Consider the following 20,652-nt stretch of genomic DNA (forward strand, 5'->3'; position numbering starts at 1 on the left):
ATAGCATTCACATAGAGACAATGATAATATAATATATAATGAAATGTAACGTAATTAATATGTGGTTACATGATTCCACTTACACGAGGTACATAGGGATCGGTAGTGGTTTATGAGTGAAACCTCAGCCCTTGGGAGATTGAGACAGGGTTTTCACGAGTTAGAGGCTGGCCTGGGTGACAAAGGGGGTGAGGCTCCTCTATTTTCTACGTCTTGGCCTCATGTAAGGAAAAAGACTCCTTTTCCACGCAGGAACCGATGAGTCTAGGAACTGTTCCTTTGGGCTCCGTGGTCTCCAGCCGGTTTGGAGTCGGCAGAGGAAGTAGGCGGCCGCGCACATTGGCGCGAGTGTGTGGGGGTGGGATTCGCGTCCGCACCGCGAAAGCCCCATCCCGGAAGTGCTTACTGGTCGTCTCCATGCGCCGGTTCCTAGGCGTAAAGCCTGGGCGCGAGGCTGGGACTAGCAGGTAGAGCGGACGCAGAGGGCCTGCCTGCCGGACGGGAGCCGCGGCGTCCGCGGGACTAGCTCCAGCCACTATGCTGCTCCTGCCGAGCGCCGCGGAGGGCCAGGGCACCGCCATCACCCACGCTCTGACCTCCGGTACGTGCCCACCAACCCATTTTCCGTCCCGCCCCAGGCAGGCGCCCCTGCCTCAGCCCCCTCCCTAGCAACCCCTGCGTCGGTACCCTTGACCGCAGCGATTTGCTCCGGGGCTTGTGGGGCCGGGACGAGCCCTCGTTGCTCCTTGCTGTAATTTAAAGTGTCCCTGGTTTATTAGAAAGGAGGGTGGGGGCGTCTTCCTTCTGCACCTGTGGTTCCTCCTTTCTCCTTGGGCTGCTGACTCATGGAGCGGGCTGAGCACTTCAGGACCGAGCCCCCCAGCACCCTGAAAGATCGAAAGCACCCCCTTGCCAACGGCAGAGAGACCCGGCTGCGTGCACCCACGTGCCGGGAGTTGTACAAAGCCGAGTTCGTGCTGTTCAGCACCTCTACCTTTGCTCCTGGCTCCGATTTTGAAGTGTCAGAACTCAGAACTTCCTCGTACCATTGGAAGCCCCTTGCGGGTGCTTTTGGAGAACTTGGCGTACACTGAGGAACGGTTGAAAGTGCAGTTTAGACTCTTGCTGGAGGCGTTTTGGTTTATAACCCGGCACGGCCGAAAGTATTGCAAGCGTTCGGCTCCCCGATTTTAGTGATCTGCATTAATTCCCGTAGCCACTTACCGTGGGCACTTGTTGAATGTGAGTTTTAAATGTTTCCCATGGCACGTGTTGCGTCTGTGAGTCTCGATGTAATCCTATACTAGAGAAAAAGGCTCCTGAGGCACTGTCTTGAAAGCCACGCCCCCGCCACACAGCCGGCTCATATTAGCATTTGAATCCTTTCCGTCTTGGGTGCAGGAAAGCTTAATATCATAAGCCAGTTAAAACGTGAGTAACGTTCTTTTAAAATGTCAACCCAAAACCGTGCACCAAAAAAAATTGCACTTTGGTTACTTAATGAAATTAAAATGTTGATCCCACTTTTTTCGGACTCAGATTATCATTTTTGAATTTCTTTTATATAGATATACAGTGATTGATTCCATAATACCTTATCTATAGCAGTTTGTGGTTTTAAAACTGCATTCAGATATTCTAGTAACTGGATGAAATATATGTGTTATATGTATTTTATTTATTTATATATATTTCTTTTGTCTTTGTTTTTTTGTTTTGTTTTTCTACACAGGGTTTCTCTGCATAGCTGTGGCTGTCCTGAAACTCGCTCTGTAGACCAGAGCTGGCCTCGAACTCACAGCAATCTGCCTGCCTCTTCCTCCCGAGTGCTGGGATTAAAGGAGTGCTCCATCACTCCTGGCTTGGTCCTAGATGAAAACCCAGGGATTCAGCTGGGTGTGGTGGTACATGCCTTTTAACCCAGCACGTCCTCCGTTGCACAGAGAAACTCTGTCTTGAAAAAGCAAAACAAAACCAGGGATTCAAGGTTTATATCCAGCCTGTGTCCCCAGGACATAGACACAGTAATTATTCTCCAGCATTAGGTTGGAAAATTGTCTATTTGAACAGATTGTTGCCAGAGAATCCTTAGAATTATTAACCATGTTAATAATTAAACTACTAATAGTTAAGGTCACTGGGTATAGTTATTGTTTTCTCAAGGCTAGCTCTTGGTGGCTTTTTATCATTTATTTTATTACTATTATTGGTTCCTTGTTCTCCTTTCTAACCTTCTCGGGAAAATACTGATTAGCTGCTGAATTTCTTTTTCTTAAAAAAAAAAAAAAAAAAAATACTAGGTATTTGAGTGCCACAGCATGCATGCAGAGGTCAAAGGAAAGCTTTATAGAGTCATTTCCCTCCTGTCTTTATGTGAGTTCTGGGCATTGAACTTAGGTCATCAGCCTTAATGGCATGTTAACCGGAAGAGGTTGCTGGAATAATAAATGTTACCAATGGTAATTTGCTATCTGTGATGCAACTGGGTGTCTGCAATTATTTTTATAGCTGATGGCTTCAAAATTATATTCTGACATCATTGTTTTGCTCTTCCTAAGAAGTGGTGCTACCTTGAAAAAGCCGTGTTCAATAGATTAAGTCTTACTGTTCTCCATCACAGCCTCTGCACTCTGTCAAGTTGAACCTGTGGGAAGATGGTTTGAAGCTTTTGTTAAGAGGAGAAACAGAAATGCTTCTACCTCTTTTCAGGAACTGGAGGATAAGAAAGAGCTATCCGAGGAGTCAGAAGATGAAGAGTTACAGTTAGAAGAGTTTCCCATGCTGAAAACACTTGATCCCAAAGATTGGAAGGTATTTACTGTTCGGAGCTTTCACTTCCTGGAAGCACCTACACATGGGCTACATTCCCAGTTTTCCCATCAGGACACTGTATTCGAAGGCGGTTCAACATGAGAGGCATAAGTAAGCACTTTTAAGCCCAGAGTTGGCATAGACCAACCACACTCTACTGCCTCAGCTGTAGATGTCCAGCAAGGCCCCAGAGCAAAAATAATGTCTCCATGGGAGTGGTCAGAGTCACCTGGAATCCTAGTACTTGGGAAATAGAGACAAGAAGGTTAGAAATTCAAGGTCATCCTTGACTACATAGCAGTTAGAGGCCAGCCTGAGTTACCTGAGGCCGCATCTTAAAAGAAAACAACACAATCCAGCTGCTCTTTAAAAAAAGAATTGGAAAATAGTTGAAATGGTAAAAGAACATGGTATGGAGAGTTTCTCATGGGAGAAGAAAGGGTTTATTTTCTCTTATACTTCCAGGTAACAGTCCATCACAGAAGAGGTCAGGACAGGAACTCAAGCAGGGATCTGGAGGCAGGAAATGAAGCTGAAGCCATGGAGGAATGCTGCTTACTGGCTTGCTCAGCCTGATATCTTATACCATTTAGGACCACCCCCAATGAGCTACTTGACTGTTTTCTTCAAGACTATATGCCCTCATCTTTTCTTCATGTGATAGCTAGTTCATTGTCCAAGACAAAATGGGCAGTGTGGGTTATTGCGGCCTTACTACTATTGCTTCCTCAATGTGTAAATTCACTAGGATGTTAACCAAAGCAGAAATGAAAACAGGTACTATGTCTCCAAAGAAGCTGCATCCGTCTGTGTCTCAAAAATTCCACCCTACTTAACGCCCTGTGTTTCCTGCTTCTATGCTGTCATTGTCCACTGACCCAGCCTGCTGGGTCTAGTCTCAGAAAATATCAGAGCCTTCACCAGGGTTGTGTGCACAGACCATCAGGAAGGCCATATAGTCGTCCACATGTCCCTAACTTAGATGACTGCATATCCCATGCTATCTAGAGCCTCACTGGATTCTGCTAAGGGTATTTCACTTTTGTTTGTTTGGGATGCTGAATATTGAACTCAGGGCCTCTTTCATGCTAAGCAGGTGCTCTGTGGCTGCAACCCAGAAGCCTCCCTTTGGAAGGTGGTCTTTAGCGGTAGCAGAACACAGGGTTGGATGTGCTCTGTTCAGACTAACCTCCCTTTTGTGTGTCTATCAGAATCAGGATCACTATGCAGTTCTTGGACTTGGCCACGTCAGATACAAAGCTACACAGAGACAGATCAAAGCTGCTCGTAAGTACTTGTTTTGAAGTAGTTGACTATTTAATATAGGAACTGTAACCCCAAACTCAAGCACATGAGACTCTTAGAAAAGAAAGATGGTGGGGGAACCTTGAGTGTTCTCAGAATTCAGGTGGAAAGAATGAAACGATGAAGTTTTCTACAGGAAAAAAACCAGGTCACAAACAATAATCGGGAAACTGGTTTTTTCTGTTTGTTTGTTATTGTTGTTTAATTCATTTGGGGGTTTGGTGGTGCTGGGCATCAAGTCTGAGAGCTTGAGTATTAGTTCCTGCGTTAAAGATGTGTGTTAGGACTGAGACACACCAAATAAACAGATTTTTACAGTTCACAATCTTGGGGTTCACAATGAGAACAAATATCCTGCAACATTTCCCCCTTTTTGTCTAAATAAAAGGCTTTTTATCTAATATCAATAAACTATATTATTGGGTAAAAATTACATTCACAATGTTCAGTCTGTAATAGCAACTTGAAGAAAGTCCTATCTATCATATCTTGGTGTGTTCAAAGTTCTTTTCCTAACTCAATTTCCAATGACTTGCATTACTAATCAAAACACATCTTTTTAGACCTGAAACATCATCTTAAATCCCAAACAACTAAACTTAATTGTAAGCCTATAACTATCTAGTCTTCAACCTCATCAGAAACCTGACAAGGAAAAATATTATCTGAATAAACAGGAGGTACAGAGCAAGCAGCTTCCAAAACTGTAGAAGTGACAGACATAGTTGGTTGCCTGGACAATATCCCCAAATTTCTCTATAACGTTGGAGCATCATCTTCAGCCTTTTGGCTCAGACTATCTGACAGACTTTTCTGTGAAGCAGGTATTATGAAGGACTTGCCTACCTTGTCCTTGCAAAGCTTAGCTAGTCAACCTTCATGCATCCAGTTTGTCCACTCTGTCTGCAGGTGAAGCAGAGGCATTTTCTTGCTTAGTGGCTACTTTGCCACGTATGAAGCGAACACCATGTGGAGATTTTTCTGGTGCTCTTTGAAGTGGAATGGGGGTGCTGCCAGGAGCTGACATGTCTCATTGTCAAAAATGTCTTAAATTAATAAAGCATTTTTAAATGCCATATTCTATAGATCTCTGAGGTTTTTGAAGACTATCTCTAATATATCTAAATTGCTTGTTTCTAGCTATAAACTGATTAACTTAGAAAACACCTGTTATTAACTAAACTAGTACCTACAAAACAAGTTTGATTGACTATTAGTTTGCATTTCTTAACTATCCTAAACAGTTTGTGATGGTAGATTTCTAAAGAACTAAAATTTAATATTGTATTTTTAAGAATTACATAGATAAAATACCTTAAAAAGAATTGATAGATAGTATATTTTAACCAAAAATATAAACTTAATTTTTTTATCAATGCACAAGAATCAATACCAATTCTCCACAGTATTGAGTAAAAGAAGCCAGATACAAATCTATGTGAGGTTCCAGAACACACAAAAGCAGCCTATGGGATAATAGATTAGAAAGCCTTTGCCCAGTTTAATAGGGGAGGGGAGTTGCCTAGGAAAGGCATCCTGGGAAGGAAATGCAAATGGCCTCTCTGTCTTTTGGGCTACATCATATTCCCCTGTCAAGTCACTGAACTGTATACCTAAAATCTGAGTATTATTAAAATGTACTGCTGAAAATTTTATCTCAGTAGAATGAAATAAACAATCCAAAGAAACAATTACATTGGAGATTATATATAAGTTGGGCCTGGACAGAGATGAAAATTATATTAATGGACTCATTTTTGAAAGTAGAATCATTACTACAAAGCTTAAAAGGTTGAAAACTATAGAGTTGTGTCCTAAGCAAGTTAATTGCCTTAAAGTAGTATATAGTTTTAAAAATAATGTGTGAAGGTAGCTACTCCATTTTATTGTTTGAAAGAGTTATCACTAAATGGTGGAGGGAAATAGACAAGACAAATGATATCTCCAAAATGAGGTTTATGAAGAGGAAAGTAGTTAAGGATAAAATTATAGGCTATTCTTTTACCTGAAATCATGATGTACAATGGATTTGAAAATGTCAATAAAATTGGCTTAAGATTAGAGAAGAAAAATTTCAAGTTACTAAAGAATTACCCCTCAAAGCAGTGATATCTCATTGGTTCTACAGATAAAGCAATGGTCTTAAAGCATCACCCAGACAAACGGAAAGCGGCTGGGGAACCAATCAAAGAAGGAGACAATGACTACTTCACTTGCATAACTAAAGGTGAGAAAACACTTCACACTCAGGATTTCTTAGAGCTCTTCTGTTGTTTGCAGCCACTGAGGTTCCTGTGCATGCGTGCTGTACTTGACTTAACTACCTTTCTAGTGGTTTCCACGGAGCTTCACACAGTGAGGCTGCCTTGACTTTTAACATGCACACATAACAGTCTGTTGGAAATGCAGATTCTCAGGCCCTGTCCTAGACCTGCCTGCTGCATCTGCATTTTATCAGGATCCCCAGGTGACAGGTTTTGTTTTGTTTTAAGATATGCCCAAGTCCCAGGTGATTCTTACCATCTCATCTGTACTTGATCATATATGTGTGCACATATGCATATGCATGTATGAACATATACCGGTGTGTTTGTGTAGTGCTGGCCATCAACCACCCTACCACTGAATTACAGCCCCTGACCCCCACCCCCTTTTTTATTTTTTATGTTGGAGAAGTTAGGGTTTCACCAAATTGCCCAGGTAGCCTTGGAGTTAGTTCAGGCTGGGCTTTGAGTTTCCACTCTCAGCTCTTCCTTCCCGGCAGCTGGGATTTACAGGCCTGCACTGTCAGGCCTGGTCTGAGTGCTCTGTTTGGTGGTATGGGTGCTAAGCTTTTGCCATTTTAGATTGTTGGGGAACTAAACTTACTCTGGGGTTTTACTAATTTTAAATGGATTGGGATAGAGGTGACTCTCAGTGGCAGAACACTTGCCTGGCATGTGTAAGTGTACAAGCCCCCAACTCTGCAAAGAAATAATTAAGTTGATTATAGGGTAGCTGTTTACCATGAGCCTATTATGTAAATCAGTACAGGTAACCACCATTTCGGTGTTTGCTTACATGTGATTTTATATTTTGGTAGTGCTTTTGTTTTTGAGATAGTCTCTCTATGCAGCCCAAGACTGACCTCAAACTTGAGCTCTTCTTGTCCCTGCCTCCTCAATGCTGGGGTTGTAGGATTACATCACCATATGGTGTGATGCTACTTTTCAAACAATGGCACATAGGTGCACTCCTCAGATTTCTTCTCTATGGTCCGCTCTTACTCAGTGGTCAAGCAGGCTTTAGAACCTTAAAAGTTAACAGTTATGTTTTCATAACTATCCCCCAATACATCTGCCTTCTGGAGTAGTGTTTATTTTGAGGCAGGGTCTCACTCAGTCTAGCCCAGGCTTCCTTGGAACTCACTATGTCCTGGCTGGCCTTAAATGCAAAGCAGTTTCCTACCTCAGGCCACCAAGTTGTAGGATTCTAGGTAAGCCACCCTGCTCAGCATCGTACCCAGCTGAGAGTTAGTGTTCACAATTGTTTTATGATGGCCTGAAGATGTGGCTTTGGCATTTGTCCAACTTGTGCAGTGCTTTGACACTTGTCTACTTAGAAGAGTTATATCATTTTATGTCACATGATCGTTGACCACCTAAATTAAGTCCTCTCCCACCCAAAATTCAAAACTGTGAATTTGCAGGTCAAGATCTTTATTTCCTTTCCCCCATCTTGTTTTGCCATAATGTTGGTGCTCAGACCTCGCCCCTCCCCACAGAGCCACATCCTCAGGCAAATATTTGTCTTCTCATAGAAGAAAACGGGTATCTTCATGTGGTGTCATGTCACTTTTTTCTCAGCTTATGAAATGTTGTCTGATCCGGTAAAAAGACGGGCATTTAACAGTGTAGATCCTACTTTTGACAACTCAGTTCCTTCTAAAAGTGAAGCAAAGGACAATTTTTTTCAAGTGTTTTCTCCAGTGTTTGAAAGGAATTCCAGGTGAGTGAAAGCACCGCCCCTCTTCAGTCACAGTGCTCACATGGCTGGCTGTGTGTTCTTCTGCTGTCCTCCATCAGTGGCTTGTTCGTAAAATAGCACCACCAGCTCTCTTCCTTTCATCTCTGCATACTGAGCCCTGATAAAAGCAGCCTGTCTGCCTTAGTAAGTAGGCTGTGGTGCTGATGTTTAAGTGACAGCACGGCCCGCTCTCGTTGCCTTTTACCAGTGACTGCCTGCGTGTCGGTATTAGCAGTTGAGGAAAGCTGTTAACCCTTACTTGATGTTGGCGGTGAAACCCTGGGCGGTGTTCATGCTGCACACAGGCTCCACACGTGCTGCTTCTGCAGCCCTGGATTCTTGTATTAGAATTTTATTTCATAAAGCTTCTCTAAGGAAGGGTAAATTATCAAATTCTTAAGATTAATGCATACTTTATTGCATTTAAATGACTTCAAGTAGTAGGCAGTATTAGCGGTTTTCTACGTTCTTGGCACATTTTCTGGCCTATCTTAGTTGTACATGGAGTCACCTGGGACCATGAACAGTGCCTGAGGTGCTGCTTCCTGGAGTACTCTGCTTTATTCTAATATCCCAGTATTCCCAGTGAGTGCGATTCCGTGTGGTCTGTTCCCAGACACTCTCACTGAAGCTGTAGACGACATGGGGTTCTGTATGTTGTTTAGTAGAATAGAATAGCGGGGCCACCTCATCCCCTGGTCCTTTTCAGAAATAAAGGGTGAAGGGTGGAAGTCCATCTGCATTGCTAGAGCTACAGCTTACTTCTATGCTGCATTCTTTTTTAATTAGTTTATTTTATTTACATTTGTGTTTTGCCTCCATGTATGTCTGTGGAAGGATGTTAGATCTTCTGTAACTGAAGCTTCAGACAGTTGTAAACTGCCATGTGGGTGCTGGGATTTGAACCCCGGTCCTTTGGAAGAGCAGCCCATGCTCTTAACCACTGAGCCGCCTCTCCAGCCCCCTGTGCTGCATTTTTAGGGGGCAGCAGTGAGTGAGTTTGGGAAGAGCCCTCAGCATGTCTGGCAGCTGCCACACTGTACCGTACGGGTGGGAGATAGTTGGATTGTGTTTCACCATTATCGACCTGCTCTCCCCTGCATCGCTTAGGGCACCACTTCTGAGAGCTACACCTTTTAGTTGTAGGGGTTAAAGGGCAGAGTGCTAGAAGGGATTAATTAGTAAAAGCTGTTATTTTTAAAGGACTTGTTTTAGGTTAGGCTCCTGGTCAAAATCTTCATTTGAGTCAAATTTTTGTTTTAATATTTCAGATGGTCAAATAAAAAAAATGTTCCCAAACTTGGTGACATGAACTCATCATTCGAAGATGTAGATGCGTTTTATTCTTTCTGGTAAGTGAATACACTTACATGATGACATAATTTTTTTTTAAAGATATTCATTAAGTACTTGATTGCTCATCAGTTCATATTTGAATAGCAGAACTTTTACTGAACAGGTGAAATGAATAAAGATTTTCATGTAATGCTTTGTATCGTCTGTATTTTCCTTTTATGTTTTTTTCAGTCCGCTCTCTATTAATGTGTTAATGAGCTCAGCTATCAATGACTTGATTGCAGTAGAAAATAAAAATTGGGAATTAACCCATTCATTGAGCCATCTTTTGGAGGGGCATGGTTTTTTAAGTAGGGTCTCACTATGTAACCTTGGCTGGCCTCAAACTCACAGATATCCACCTTCCTCTGCTTCCCAAGAACTGTGACTGAAGGCGTATCTGCCACCCTACCTTATTAAGCCATCTTAAAAGCATTTGAGTTCTCTGGCTAGGCTTAATGATTCATGGCTTTAATCTCTGAGACACAGAGGCAGGCAGATCTCCCTGAATTTGAGGCTAGACAGGACTACATGGGGAGACCCTGTCTTGGTTTGGAAGAGTTGAGTTCTTCAAGTAGATAGTACCTTTTACCTCTAATTTTCAGTAATCACTCTATTTAGTGCATTTTGTTTATAGTATGGCTTTTTTAAAAATGTGTATGAGTGTTTACCTGCATTTATATCTGCATACCTGGTGCCTGTGGCGACCAGAAGAGGGCATTCATTCATTGGTTGTGAGTCACCATGTGGGTGCTAGGAATTGAACTGCTGTCCTTTGGGAGAGCAGCCAGTGTTCTTAACCACTGAGTCATCTCTCCAGCCTCATAGTGTATTTTTTCAATCTGGCTAATCAATACAGAAACAAAGTTATTCTAAAAAAAAAGATTTCAGTTTCGTCAGTTGGAGTGGCTTTTACATTAATATGACAAACCAGAAATAAAATAACCATTAACTATAGAGTCATCTTAAGACTTGACAGTTAACATGAAGAAAGGAAAAATCTCAAACAACATTGTAGGGAAGTGAAAACCCTGAGAAAAGACAGCAGGGACTGCAGCTTTTGACTTTAATATCAAAAGGGAGGGAAGGGTCCATTGAAACAATTGATCTGCTTGTCATTGCTTTTAAAAGTAATACGTAGCTAATGTAATTTTTAAAGGATTTATTTTTCCAACACTGTCTTGATTTCTTTTTTGTGTGTATTAGGTATAATTTTGACTCTTGGAGAGAATTTTCTTATTTAGATGAAGAAGAAAAAGAAAAAGCTGAGTGGTATGTATGCTAGTCACTATTAAAGGAACACTCAGTGGTACAGAGGACCAAATCTAAAGCATAGTGTCACTGAGCCATATATCCAGCCTTTTCTTTAACACAAATTCTGTGTGTGTGTGCTAGAGATTAGTCTTAAGACGCTGCATAAGGTAGGCAAGTATTTTACCACTGAACTGTATCCCAGCCACTTCATCATTTGTTATTTATTGTGGGAGATTCAGATTTGTCATGCCCTGGGTATGGAGACCAGAGAATAACTTCCTGGACTTAGTTCTCTTCTCGTACGCCTGATTCCAGGGGTCAAACTCATCAGATCCTTGGGCTTGAAGGCAAGCATGGTCACCATCTTGCCAATATCCAGACTTTTAAAAAATATTTATCGTCTGGAATGTGCTTTGATCATATTTACCCTCTTGTCTCGCTGCCCTGGAAGCCTTCCTGCCACACACGGTCTTCCTTTCTTTCCTGCCTGTCTGTTGTTTAAATACCCACTAAATTTAACCACGGTTCTTTGCCTGTGCCTGTGTGTAGTTCTGAGCTGCTACCATGGAGGAAAAGTTACCCTTCCCCTGTTAACTGCCAGCAGCTCCTCCGTGAGGGGTGGCCCCTCATATGTTCCTCCTCTATCTATGATGCATGTTGACAGGCTTAACCTTGTGCAGGAGCCACGGCTTCTGTGCGTTCATGATTGCCGTGCCCACGCCATGTCCAGGAGACGTGTCTCAGCACTCCCCATCCTGCATCTGCCACAGTCTTTCTTCTTCCTGTTCTGCGATGTTCCCAAGCCTGGGGGGTCATTGAGCACAGGCCATGCTATACACGCTGCACAGTCAGTCATTCTCAGCTTGATAGCCACTTCCCACTGTAAAGAAGCTTTTCTGATTAAGAGGAAGCTGCACTAATCTGCAGATTCAGTATTTGCATATATTTTATATCATGTATATTATAGTAATATGTAACACGTTAAGATACATGATATAGACAAATATTTAGAAGGCAATGTGACAATGTTTCTATTTAGCAAAACAGTGATAGTAGATTCCCCACTATGGCCTATAATCTTTCCATCCATGAGCTTTTGACCAGGTTTACATTACCAGGCATGAATTCTGTCTTTCGGAGTGGACCTTAAATCCAGTCATAAAGTGATGGTCACCCTATAACTGAGTCATGGCCACTATTACACCAGTAAGCACATTTTGGTAATAGGCTGGGTTTGTTTGTTTTATGTATATGTGTGAGTGCCCACGTGTGTATGTGCATTATGCACATGCCTGGTGCAGCAAGAGGCCAAAAGAGGACGTTGCATTCCCTTGCAGGCAGGTGTAATCTGCCAGTGTGAGTGCTGAGCACCAAAGTCAGGTCCTCTGGAAGAACAGCAAGTGTTGTCAACCTCTGAGCCTCCTCTCCAGCCCTGATATATAATGTTCAAATTCCTTCTCATGAGCTAGGTGGGGCCAAATAGGTTAGGATACACTTAAGAAATTGTAAAGGAAAAATACTGTCAGAATAGCTCAGCTCCATAAACACTTCTCTTGATTGCTAAAGCTAGTTTTAGTTTTTTTGTTGTTGTGTTTTGTTTTGTTTTGTTTTGTTTCCATTGTTAATGTGTAGGAAAATTTTTTGAACATAAATACCGGGAAAAACAATCAAAATTAATACTAAACACAGCCCATCTTTAAATAACAAGAATGAGGTGTTTTGTGTCTTACAGTCGTGATGAGAGGAGATGGATTGAAAAGCAGAACAGAGCAACAAGGGCCCAAAGAAAAAAGGAGGAAATGAACAGAATAAGAACATTAGTTGGTAAGTATAATTAATGCTTTGGGGGTTTGGGGTTTTTTTTTGGTTTTGGTTTTTTGTTTTATTTTGTTTTGTTTTGAGGCATGGTTTCTCTCTCTAGCCACTGGCTGTCCTGGACTCACTTTTTAGACCAGGCTGTCCTCTAACTCACAGAGATCCACCTGCATCTACCTCCCTGAGTGCTGGGATTGCAGGTGTGCACCACCAACCCCAGATGCTTTTTTTTTTAAGTTATTTTAATTTTGATTAATTGAGAAGATTAACTTGTTTTTTTGTATAGATAATGCTTACAGTTGTGACCCAAGGATAAAAAAGTTTAAGGAAGAAGAAAAGGCCAAGAAAGAAGCAGAAAAGAAAGCAAAAGCAGAAGCTAGACGGAAAGAACAAGAAGCCAAAGAAAAGGTAAGACATTGGTATGTGATGCTGTGGGCTTCAGGCCCTGGAGGTGGAATAATTAGAATCAGTATTGGGTACCGATGTGAGTGACTTGACTTTAAGGTTTTGTTTTGGGGCAGGGTCTCATAACTGGCTTGGAGCTCACTATAGACCAGTCTGGCCTTGACCCTGTGGAGATGTGCCTGCCTCTGCCACCACACCCATCCTCTTTGTGACTTTGAGACACGGCCTCTCCTACTCCGCAGCTGTGCATGCACCGCTTGAGCCTAGCTTGTGAGTGACTCTTAACAAGCTGGTTAGGTCTCTTTCAACAGAGTCTTACTGAACAAACAAACAATCAAAATTCATCACTGAAAACATCCTTCAGATTTCTCATATTTCTTATTTTAAGTTGTTTTGTTTTATTTGATGCAGGGCCTCAACTATGTAGCCTTGGCTGGTCTGGAACTTACTATAGGCCAGGCTGGCCTTAAACTCAGAGATCTGCCTGCCTCTGGTCTCTGCCTCCAGAGCACTTGGATTAAAGTTGTGCCACTGTACCCGGCCTTAAGATTTATTTTTATTTTTGCTTGTTATATATATATATATGTGTGTGTGTGTGTGTGTGTGTGTGTGTAAGTGTCTGTTCTAGTGTATGTCACATGTGTACTCATGCGTGATGAAGGAGAAAGGGGCACTGGATGCCCTGAAGATGGAATTAAGGCAGTTGGGTACTAGGAACCAGACTTGGGCTTTCAGGTGTGCTCTTAACTGCTGAGCCTTGGTTTATTTTTAATGTCTGTTTAATATTTTCTAATAAGTAAAACTTTGTAATTTATAGAGTTTGGCCAGTTGTCCTTAACTTTTTTCTGTTTTTAGATTTTTATTTATACATATGAACACTCTATTTGCATGTATGCCTATATGACAGAAGAGAACATCAGATCCCATTATAGATGGTTGTGAGCCACCATGTGGTTGCTGGGAATTGAACTCAGAACCTCTGGAAGAGCAGACAGTGCTCTTAACCACTGAGCCATCTCTCTAGCCCTCTCTGTAACTTTAATTAATCATAAGTTGATATCATCTTATTTCTAATTCAATAAAAAACTGAACTTTTACATAAGATCATAATGCTTTTAGAAACACTAGTATCATTATTAAAATGTTTTTGCTCATCTTTTTAAAGCAAAGACAAGCTGAATTAGAAGCTGCTCGGTTGGCTAAGGAAAAAGAGGAGGAAGAAGTTAGACAGCAAGCATTGTTGGCCAAGAAGGAAAAGGATATCCAGAAAAAAGCCATTAAAAAGGAAAGGCAGAAACTTCGGAATTCATGCAAGGTATGCCAGACTGCTGGGGCAGCTGCCCACATGGGCACCCAAGATGAAACATGAAGGTATTTCCTCTTTCACCATGCACAAACATGTGAACACAGTTTATCTTCAAATGCAGGCTTAGGGAGTTGCTGTGTTTTATTTGGTTGTTTTTTGAGGTAAGGTCTCATTTTTACTACGTTTATGTGTGTATATGGGTGCACACAAGCAATGGTCCACGTATGGAGAGTAAGTTTTCTCCTCACACCATTTGGGGCCTGGGGATTGCACTTAGTTGTTATGCTGGGAGGCAGGTTCTTTAACCACTGAGCTATTTCACCAGCCTGAATGAGGGTCTCATGTAGCCTTGCCTGCTTTGAAGTGTGTAGCTATGGGGCCCTAGGGAGATCACCTCAATACCATGATTTCTTCCCCTGTACTTCTCATGAAACTAAGACAGTCAGCAGCGTGTGGCACACTCAACAAGTTTTTGCTCAGATTCCTTGCAGTAGGAGAGATGTAAACCCTTCTGCCTCTCCTAATATCCCAACAACAACCTGAGGGACAATTCCACCAAGCTCACTCTGGGGAGCCAGTGTGTCTATTGCCTTTCCTACAGATTATAAGTGAGGAGTTACTTAAAGGAGTGGTGGTATCTCGGTTACACCTCCCACCCCAGGTCTTTCCTCACCTCTTTACTCTCACCCCTCCCTAAAGCTACATGCAGTTAACGAAGTTAATGTTAAGCAGGTGTTAGGGAGTGGATGGATGCTCCGGTGAGTCTTGTGTCCCTCCCACCCCTCCATGAAAAGATGTAAACAGTCAGCTGGGCAATGGTGGAGCACGCCTTTAATCCCAGCCCTTGGGAGGCAGAGGCAGGTGTATCTCTGAGTTCAAGGATAGCTGGTCTACAGTTGGAGTTTGAGGACAGCTAAGGCTATACAGAAACCCCTTCTTGGGGGATGGAGGGGAGTTAGCCAGGCACCATGGCATATGCCTATAATCTCAGCAATTGGGGGAGGCAGAGGCAGAGGCAGGTGGGTCTCTGTGAGTTCTAGGCTAGCCTGGGCTAGAGTCCAGGACAGCCAAGGGTATAGAGAGAGCCGTTTCTAGAGCAAAATAGGCTACTGTTGGCTCAGGTTGTATGGTACAGTTAGAGGAGTGAACATTACAAGTGCCTTAGTTCCTTGCATGGAATACAGGAGGAATGACATTGATACAGAAGACAGGAGAACTAAAGGTCTGGCGTGTCAATGGTGAGCCTATGGGAACACTGCAGTGGATTCTTACATGTGCAAGGGTAGAATCACTACAGATCATCAACATCTTGATAGCACTAGAAACCATGCAAGTAGATGACATCACCCTGGGATGGCATGAATGAGGAGAGTAGAGGTGGGGACACCCCCTAGGAAATAGCAGTATGGAAGCCTGAGGAGACCTGACAGATAGGAGAATCTTTAGTGGTAGTTAAAAAGCCTGGGTGTCTGCCCACAGGAAAAGCAGCATTGGGACTTCAGTGAGAACCATAACCCACAGGTTAAAAGCAGCAGAAAATGAGAAATGGAAGGCATGACTGTTGGCAGCAACGTTTTCCAGCTGCCAATTATTTGTACATTCACGTACATAAATCTGTTCCATTATGAGTATAATCTTTAGTTAATCAGATTTTTTGTTAATAGCTTCTGTTACTTAGCATACTATATTACAACCCCTTTAAAACTTTTCATATTTAAGTTTTCCAATAAACTTTCCCATTCAGCACATTCAGACAGCAGAAAACTGGGGGTGAGGAGGGCTGTCAACTTCCTGATCCTTAAGTATCAGCAATTGCTGTGAGTTTCCAGCATCCATGTATATTCTGCACTCTCTTCTCATTTGCACCCCAACTCACATTTGGTTTGCTGATCAGTGAAAACACTGAGAATACAGCTGGTGTATCATCACATCCACAAGCTCTTGGGAAGCTCATGCTTTCTTTCGGCTTGGCTGATGGTGTACTTACATGTCTGTAGTGTTGGAGATGGAAAATGGAAACATTTGCATTTGTACTTCTAGAACTGGAATCACTTTTCAGACAATGAGGCAGATCGTGTTAAAATGATGGAAGAAGTGGAAAAACTTTGTGACCGGCTTGAACTAGCAAGGTATATCTAAGATGCCTCTGACAGCTTCTTACAGGTTCCAGATAATTTTAAACCACCCTTATCCCACCCTATTGTTTTTCTTTTTGCAGTGTGTGTGTGTGTGTGTGTCTTGAAAATGGAGCCTGAGGTTTTGTGCATGCTAAATAAAGGCTATGCTATGGAGCCACACTCCCAGCTTTCACTCTTTTCTGTAGCTTACAGTGTTTGAATGAAATACTGACATCATCTACAAGAGAAGTAGGAAAAGCTGCACTTGAAAAACAGGTAATAGCATACATCACTTCTGCTTATATTTGCCATTTAATTATTTTACTTATTTCTTCACCTGATGTTTAGGTTACAAAAGGCAAAGAGGATCAGATTCTTCTGTGTATTTCCTAGTATATTTTGTTTATATTAAGTTTTTGCTGATTTAAAATTCATTTAATACACTTTTGGTTTGGTTTGGTTTTCAAGATAGGCCCTGTGTAGCCCTGGCTGTCTAGAAACTCACTCTGTAGAGCAGGCTGATTCAAACTGGGAGATCCGCCTGCTTCTGCCTCCCAAGCTTTGGAATTAAAGACTTGAAGCACTACTGCCTGGCTAACATGTATTTTTCAATCATGTAGTATTTAGTTTGGAGTCTTTAGCATATTAGTTATGGTTTGTTTGTTTGTTTGTTTGTTTGCTTAAGTATTGATTTAAAAATTGTTTTGATCATTCCCAGAGTATTTCATAGGCTAACATTTATAAACAAAACAAACAAAAAACTTTGTTATGTCTAATCATACCTTTTATTTTATAGAAAAGCAATTAGGAAGGCCAGAAACTGAATTCACTTCAACAAGTATCAGTGCCTACTATATATACTAAATATTAAATCTGATAGTCCTATTACATAGTGCTGTGTGTCTGCTGCAGTGTGTCTAGGTGTATTTTGGGGAATGTGTAATGCTACCATTGTCATAGAACAGTTACATCAAAATAATGCGCCTGAGGCTCAAAGGATGGAGGGCATACAATAAATGCCAAAGCTGGAGGCTGTATGGGAATGGTGGAGGAAAAGATGAGTGAAGGGTTTGAACCAGCTTTGGAGAGGAATGTAAACTAGAGATAGTAGAAAATTATGGAAAGGAAGAGGAAAATAAGTTGATTAGCAAGAATTGAGCAAAACTGAGTTTTAAATATGACCAGTTTCCATTCCCACAAGCTACTTCAGTTAGCAGATGGTTCAGTGTTGCACTAATTATCTGGTGTTGGTGAGCAGGGTGCATAAGACAGATAGAAAGTAACTATAATTTTTCTGTAAGAAGAACAAGAATCAGGAGAATGTTTCAGAGTTAGAATTTTAGGGTCTTGATAACTGGTTCTATGGGATTGAAAGAGGAATGAGGCACGGGTGACCGCAAGGCAACAGCCTACAGGAGCTTCAAGCCTTATAAGCCTTTAAATATGCACAAGCCTTGTTTGTGCATATTTAAAGGTAAGCGGGGAGAACATTGTAAAGGCTAGAACTCCCAACATAAGGCAGACCACTCTCCTGTATGCTTACATTTTTGTAGAGAAAATGAGCTTAAGAGATTTGAGGTAGCTTGTGTGTGAATAGCACAAGACCAGTCACCTTGCCAGTGAGTCCAAGGGCAGTTCAGGCTGTGGTGGCCTTTGGAAGGCGCAGTGAGAAGCCAGGTGAAAAGCTGGTGCTTGCCTAGTCTCACCAGTGGAGTTTGGGTTGGAATGAGGTGGGTGTTAGGTTGAGGAATACAACATGGCAGTCAGAAATGGGGTGAGGACACGACATGCATTTTAAGACTGACCTAGCAGTATTCATGTAGATAGAAGAAGTAAATGAGCAGATGAGGAAAGAGAAGGAGGAAGCTGACGCTCGGATGCGGCAAGCATCTAAGAATGCAGAGAAGTCAACTGGTGGAAGTGGGAGTGGCAGTAAGAACTGGTCAGAAGATGATCTGCAATTATTAATTAAAGCTGTCAACCTCTTCCCTGCTGGGACAAACTCAAGGTACTTGCTTTCTTGAAAATTTTCAGTACACAGTGGGGCCTAGAGATATTAGAGAGGCAAGAGGCAGCTTAACAGAAACAAGTGGAGAGAAGCCTGAGTGCAGAAAGACTGCCTTTCACTAAGTTCTGGGAACTGTGAGAACTCGGTACATTCTGAATTTGCTGCACTCATGCATGTACCACTTCTCCATACGTAGAGCATCACAGGGTGCAGCTCAGGCTTTGGCTGTTCCCATTCATTGGTCTCATACGCCACGGCTAACAGTAGGGGCTAGAGTGCATGTTATATAGTTTCCCCTTGGCAGTTTTTTCTTTATGTGCTTTTGCCTCAAACCAGATCTTGCTTCAAAGTCTAGGATTCAAATTCCAGTCTTAAAGATCCAGACTCCCTCACTGCATATGAGCAAACTGAGGCTCTTAGTTTTTAGTCATCTGTCCTTTTAAAGAATATGCTAAACCAGCAGTGCGGATAAGTTATTTCTGCTGGGCTTTATTTAAAAACAAGACTACAGATGGTTGATTCGAACCTATTAAGAAAATCTAGGAGCTGGAGAGATGGCTTAGTGGGTAAGAGCACTGGCTGTTCTTCCAGAGGACCTGGGTTCAATTCCTAGCGCCCACATGGCTGTCTCTAACTCCAGTTCCAGAAAATCCAACACCCTCACACAGATATACATGCAGGCAAAACACAGGTGCATATAAAATAAATCCTTAAAAAGAAAATCTAATAGTGGTAATTAATAACATCATTAAACTAACTTAGAGTTCTTTCTATAGATCTTAAGAGCTATAGTTCATAGAACTAAACTCTGCAGTAAAGATGTAATGCTTTTTGTTCTATTTTTCTGTATTAAACTTTTATACTGGTTTCTCTAGATGGGAAGTCATTGCTAATTATATGAACATACATTCTTCTTCTGGCGTTAAAAGAACTGCGAAAGATGTTATTAGCAAAGCTAAAAGCCTCCAAAAACTTGGTAAGTTATTTTTAAAAGTCAGCTTGCTACCTTGAACATATTTTTTTTAAAGTAATAATCAAATATTTGGTTTCTCTTAATTTTTTTGTTTTGTTTTTCTTTATTTCTCAGACCCTCATCAAAAAGATGACATTAATAAAAAGGCTTTTGATAAGTTTAAAAAAGAACATGGAGCGGCTCCTCAGGCTGACAGTGCAGCCCCATCAGAACGATTTGAAGGTAAAGTATATTTCTGTAGTAGAGAGGCTGATTGGGGTTCCAGGCCACCCCAAAGTCTGTAAAGCTTGGGATCTGTTTCTAGAATGACGGGAAAGGTGACATTTAGCGGTCTGAAAGGGACAAAGAAAATGCATCCAACTAAGTAGCAAGTTTACTTAACTAGCCATTAGATGGGAATAGCAGCTCTTCAGAGTCCATTAGAGGAAGAATGGGCTTTTCAACAGATGCTGCTAACCAGTGAGAGGGAATTATACATGCATACATACACACATATATCACCTTAGAAATGTGTTTTACATACGCTGTGTCAGAGGGGGCGTTTAACTTGATAATAGGGGAGACAGGTACCAAAAGATTCATCTAGGAAGGTGTTCAAAGATGAATTTTCAAACAAATTTTGTCTTAAACAGGTCCCTGCACAGATTTCACCCCTTGGACAACAGAAGAACAAAAGCTTTTAGAACAGGCTTTGAAAACGTACCCAGTAAATACTCCTGAAAGATGGGAAAAGATAGCTGAAGCAGTCCCTGGCAGGACGAAGAAGGACTGCATGAGACGATACAAGGTTGTGGCATTAACAGATTTATCAGTTCATGTATGGTTTAGTTGGCGTTCTTATTTGTCAACTAATGGTTAGTGATAACAGTGCTGATTTTAATATCGTAATAGTTTGGGAGCCAAAATTATTACAGGAAAACAAGCCTAACCTTATTCCTGGCAGTTGGTGAATTTGGCATCTCTAGTACTATCTTTTTGTTGGTCTGGGGACAGGATCTCATTGGACAGCCTCAGCCTCAGTCTCCTGAGCACTGACAAGAGGCATGTCCCTCCACCCCTCCATCACTCAGTTACAGTACTGTCTGTGTTCAGGTGAGAGTCCTCATTTCAACAACCTGTCTCTTCCTAGGAACTCGTCGAGATGGTAAAAGCAAAGAAAGCTGCTCAGGAGCAAGTACTGAATGCAGGCAGAGCCAAGAAATGATGCAGGCAGTCCTGGCTGTGAGCACTTTTATAATAAAACTGAAAATACTGTACAAACTATCACTCGGAATTATAGTCCTCATTTAAAATTGTGCTATTCCAAACACAAAGTTCA

General features: G+C 41.8%; 1 protein-coding gene across 2 annotated transcripts; it reads left to right on the top strand.

The window, feature by feature from the left end:
* Nucleotides 1-336: 336 nt before the first annotated feature.
* Dnajc2 (DnaJ heat shock protein family (Hsp40) member C2) lies at nt 337-20,597 on the top strand. 2 transcript variants are annotated; one of them, XM_060373933.1, is made up of 17 exons: nt 337-601; nt 2,621-2,811; nt 4,023-4,098; nt 6,245-6,343; nt 7,962-8,103; nt 9,393-9,473; nt 10,663-10,728; nt 12,443-12,534; nt 12,812-12,933; nt 14,096-14,245; nt 16,277-16,365; nt 16,560-16,629; nt 18,177-18,361; nt 19,237-19,337; nt 19,449-19,556; nt 19,967-20,121; nt 20,464-20,597. In XM_060373933.1, exons 1-17 carry the CDS (start codon nt 538-540, stop codon nt 20,536-20,538), a joined length of 1,866 nt encoding a protein of 621 aa, XP_060229916.1. In that variant the 5' UTR covers nt 337-537; the 3' UTR covers nt 20,539-20,597. The 2 variants fall into 2 exon arrangements, with proteins under 2 accessions (XP_060229916.1, XP_060229917.1); XM_060373934.1 differs by having other exon boundaries at nt 338-601; nt 2,710-2,811.
* Nucleotides 20,598-20,652: the final 55 nt, after the last annotated feature.

The sequence above is a fragment of the Meriones unguiculatus genome, chromosome 21 (genome assembly GCF_030254825.1).
Source record: "Meriones unguiculatus strain TT.TT164.6M chromosome 21, Bangor_MerUng_6.1, whole genome shotgun sequence".
Classification (NCBI taxonomy): domain Eukaryota; kingdom Metazoa; phylum Chordata; class Mammalia; order Rodentia; family Muridae; genus Meriones; species Meriones unguiculatus.

Bases quoted from the DNA above. Each gene is read 5' to 3' on its own strand.
- Dnajc2 (XM_060373933.1), top strand. From the start codon at position 538: ATGCTGCTCCTGCCGAGCGCCGCGGAGGGCCAGGGCACCGCCATCACC. The intron at 4,099-6,244 runs GTAAGTACTTGT...TTGGTTCTACAG, and splicing joins GAGACAGATCAAAGCTGCTC to ATAAAGCAATGGTCTTAAAG. The intron at 6,344-7,961 runs GTGAGAAAACAC...CTTTTTTCTCAG, and splicing joins CTTCACTTGCATAACTAAAG to CTTATGAAATGTTGTCTGAT.